Source organism: Cariama cristata, unplaced genomic scaffold, assembly GCF_000690535.1.
Source record: "Cariama cristata isolate BGI_N322 unplaced genomic scaffold, ASM69053v1 scaffold6053, whole genome shotgun sequence".
NCBI lineage: Eukaryota > Metazoa > Chordata > Aves > Cariamiformes > Cariamidae > Cariama > Cariama cristata.
The window spans coordinates 56,945-60,623 of record NW_009608843.1 but is presented as its reverse complement, the minus strand read 5'-3'; the positions used below and the strand labels follow the sequence as shown (position 1 = coordinate 60,623).

The 3,679-nt window shown below is 34.4% G+C and overlaps 1 protein-coding gene across 1 annotated transcript in view; it reads left to right on the top strand.

Moving 5' to 3' along the window:
• Positions 1 to 1,366: 1,366 nt before the first annotated feature.
• Positions 1,367 to 3,679, top strand: part of LOC104159406 (rhomboid-related protein 4-like) — a gene marked incomplete at its 5' end in the record, with an annotated part of 23,561 nt that continues 21,248 nt past the window's right edge. The window contains 2 exons of the mRNA XM_009697304.1: positions 1,367 to 1,455; positions 3,130 to 3,180. Of these exons, the coding sequence (XP_009695606.1) occupies positions 1,367 to 1,455; positions 3,130 to 3,180 (140 nt within the window). The remainder of the gene's footprint in view (positions 1,456 to 3,129; positions 3,181 to 3,679) is intronic.

The window sequence follows — 3,679 nt, the reverse complement described above, 5'->3', positions numbered from 1 at the left end:
AATTAGTTCCTTATAGATACTTTATTTTGTTATCTACTTCTTACCTATGAATTTTTCACATCAGCATTTATATGTTACTCTTTAAAAAAAAAAAAGGTTGGTTACTTGGTTACTTAAGGGAGAGAACCACAGCTCTAAATAGCAGAGTAAAGGTTTATGATTAAGTAGGTGGCAAAAGAGTTAATTTAGATTTGATCTTTGTCTGCTTCTAGTGACACGTCTTGTACGCTTTGACCAGTGATGCCTGGCAGTTGTATTATTATGAGTGCATATGCTATCATTCGTGTAGTTCTCTTGGATTTCTGACCAGAATGTATAAAAGTGTAATGTTTAAGTCTATCTTTAGATTAAACAGAGGTTTCATTTCTGCTTTATAAAGGCAAAAAAGCTCATATTACTAGAATATTTGGACAATCTGTATAAATCTAGTGTAACTGGAGTTATTTGACCTGAGTTATTTGTAATTTCTTATAGTAAGAAATCTTAATCTTTAGTGTATTAGCTTCTCTAACTTCATAACAGAGGTGAACAATTTACAAATAGTGTTTAAACCTGGTTAAACTCAAAAGATTTTACTCTTAATCAATGTTTAAACCTGATTAAACCCAAAAGAGTTTAACTCTTAATTTGAATACTGAAAATTGGTTTATGAATTTAGAGTACCCCATAGTCATGGCAATACTTGGAGCAAATCTCCTTATTTACTATAAATGTATGCTTCCATGTTGATTTCTCAAAAGACTCTAGAGCCTTTTTGTTCTATATGCAAATGGGCAATGACCTTTTTAAAATGAATTGTTGATATGTATAGAAAAGAATTTGAATCTCAGCATTTCATTCATTCTTTTAATTTTGAAGGCACTGTGTTACAAAGATTGCAATGGATCTACGTTCATGCCTATCAGACTAATTGTAGGATTGTATTGATAGTGCAGTAGAAAGTACTGTATTTATGCATTCACTTGAAACTGTAAATGGTTTTGGTAGATCCTACCTAGACATTTCAGCGTAGTTCTGTGGATTTACTTTTTTATAGATTAAAACTAGTTAGTTTCGTACCTCGGTAAGTCTTTAAATGGTTTTAGGGAAATGGTATTCTGACCTTTGAACAGGCAATTAAAATGATCTCGCCTATTAATTTCCAGCTTCTTCAGGATATTTGTTAGATACTTTTCTGTAACTGTATATACCTACCAATTTTAAGGTAGTTAGGAAGAAAGAAAACTTGGCACTGTGTCCTTGCAGGCAAGTAATTTCTCTATGCTTGGCCTTGCTCAGGGACTTTCTCAGTTACAACAAATTCTGCATTTTTTCCTGCAAAAAAAGTCTTCCTTTCCATCACTCACAAGATTTTACTTTTTTGTAGGACTTCTTTTGCTGGGCATCTGGCGGGGATTCTTGTTGGATTGATGTACACTATGGGACCTCTGAAAAAGGTCATGAAAGCCTGTGCAGGTATATAATTTTGTTCAATTTATAAAATCTGCATAAGAGATACTTTTATTTTTAAAATTCAGTAAGTCTTGCATATAGAAATTGAGGCCATTCCAGCAAGTTTTTAGGCAGTTGAAAATATGCTGATTATTAAAGTGAATGCAGAAGAAAAAAAAAAATCAACTTTTTTCTTAAATGTGGATGATAAGAACCAGTAAATGTCTTTCAGATATTTTTACTTAGAGGAATACCTTTTACCCTTCTTAAATGTTTAAATAAATGAACATTTAAGAAACAGTAAAATGTTTCATGTAAGTTGTCAATGAAAATGTCGCTTTAAATGAAGTGTGGTGAAGCCATAAAAATATGCCAGAACACAGTATGTTTCCATGTTGATTTCTACTACTTGCATCCATTCTAGTGGAAGTTTCTACAGTTTGAAAAAGGTTATGGGATGCTTGAGAAATTGTTATGGAAATTCTCAAGCTTTCCAACAATGTTTTATTACAGTTTTTCATACTGTAGCACTACTTCTTTTTAAAAAAAAAATAAAATTATAACTTCAGACATCTTTAGTTGAACAATAGTTTTAAATACAGACCTGTAAACTTTATGTGAATACTCCCATAGATTTCAGTGTTTTAACTGGAAATCTAAGCCCTGTCACAACAGTTGTGCTGGAGTTGTTGTCAGAGTATTTGTTTTTATGTCTGAGTACTTTATTCATGACCACCATCAAGTTGACCATGGATATGGTGTTTGTACAGTGGGAAATTATTTGTTCAAATGTGTTTGATTTTCACAGGAAGTTTTATCAGTTTGATGATACAGTCTGTAAGTCATGTATGTTTAGCAGTTTTAAGTGGAAAAATAGAGATCAAAGCATCAGATTTCCTACCCCACTGGCGTGAACAGACATAAAGTGTCACATTAATTAAATGTTAATATTGCATGTTTCTGTGGCATGGCGGGGGGGGGCCATCTGATGGCTGTTAGGACAGTCAAGCATTGGATTGTGCTGCCTAGGGAGGTTCAGCAATCTGCATCCTTGGATGTTTTTAAGACTTAACAAGATAAAGCCCTGAGTAACCCAGTCTGATGTCGTAGCTAACCCTGCTCTGAGTGGGAGTTCGGCTAGGGACCTTCTGAGGTCCCTTCCAAACTGAATTATTCTAGGATTCTGTGATAAAACCTGTGGTACTGTTAGTGAAACATGCTATGGAGATCCTACTGCTGTGTGACTAAGACCTGGAGGAAGGAGTGTTCCAGTACATAGGTCATCTTTTTCTCCTATGGAGCAGTGCAGAAACAGTGCAGTGTTACTCCAGTCCTCAGTTTTCTGTGCATTAACCCATTTTTACCAATGTACAGTCTTAGGGCAGAAATTATTCATCGTATGTTAGGAAGAACATTTGTTAGGTTGGTTTGCATTTTTCTAGTCTGCATGGATGTGTTGCTTAAACACAGCACACTACTGTAAAATCTGGAACGACATGCAAGCTTACCAATACTATGTTCTCTCACTAATGCCAAAAAAATCCGTGAATATCCGTGGTTTCATATTTATATCTTGTGAAATAGACTCAGAAAGAGAGAGTACTTTAAATTTGATTTTTTTCTATTTTATAAAGACAGACAATGCGATTATTTTATTCATGCATTATTCTTATATTTAATAACATGCGTTATATTTAGGTGGCATTTCTTCATTCACTGACACTGCCAGGCCAAGGGACTACTATTCAGGTAAGTACTCACCCACTTACCTAAAAACTTAGTCCAGCTTTAACAATAATTTTTGCTAATGATGGAAAACCGATAGAGGAGCTAGTTAAATGGAAACATGTATAATATACAAAATATTCTGTACATATGTATACTTGCTAAACTTTGACCATGTCTCTGGCCATGTCTCACCTTTTCTACTTAGCAACAACTAAAACATCAGTGTGTTATCAACATTATTCTCATACTAAATCCAAAAACACAGCACTGTACCAACTACTAGGAAGAAAATTAATATTCCAGCCAAAACCAGGACATCATTCTAACACTCGTTTATGATGTGATAAACTGTTGGTTGTGAAACTCATCTGGTATTTGTACTTAGCATTGCTGTCATCTCTGTACTTCGGGAGCCATCTATTGGAAACTTTTATTAATTACACCTTTTGCATTTTCTCCTCTGAGAGTTCAACCTATGGAGGAGATATCTTCCCCTTCTCCGCCAGGCTAGTTACAATAG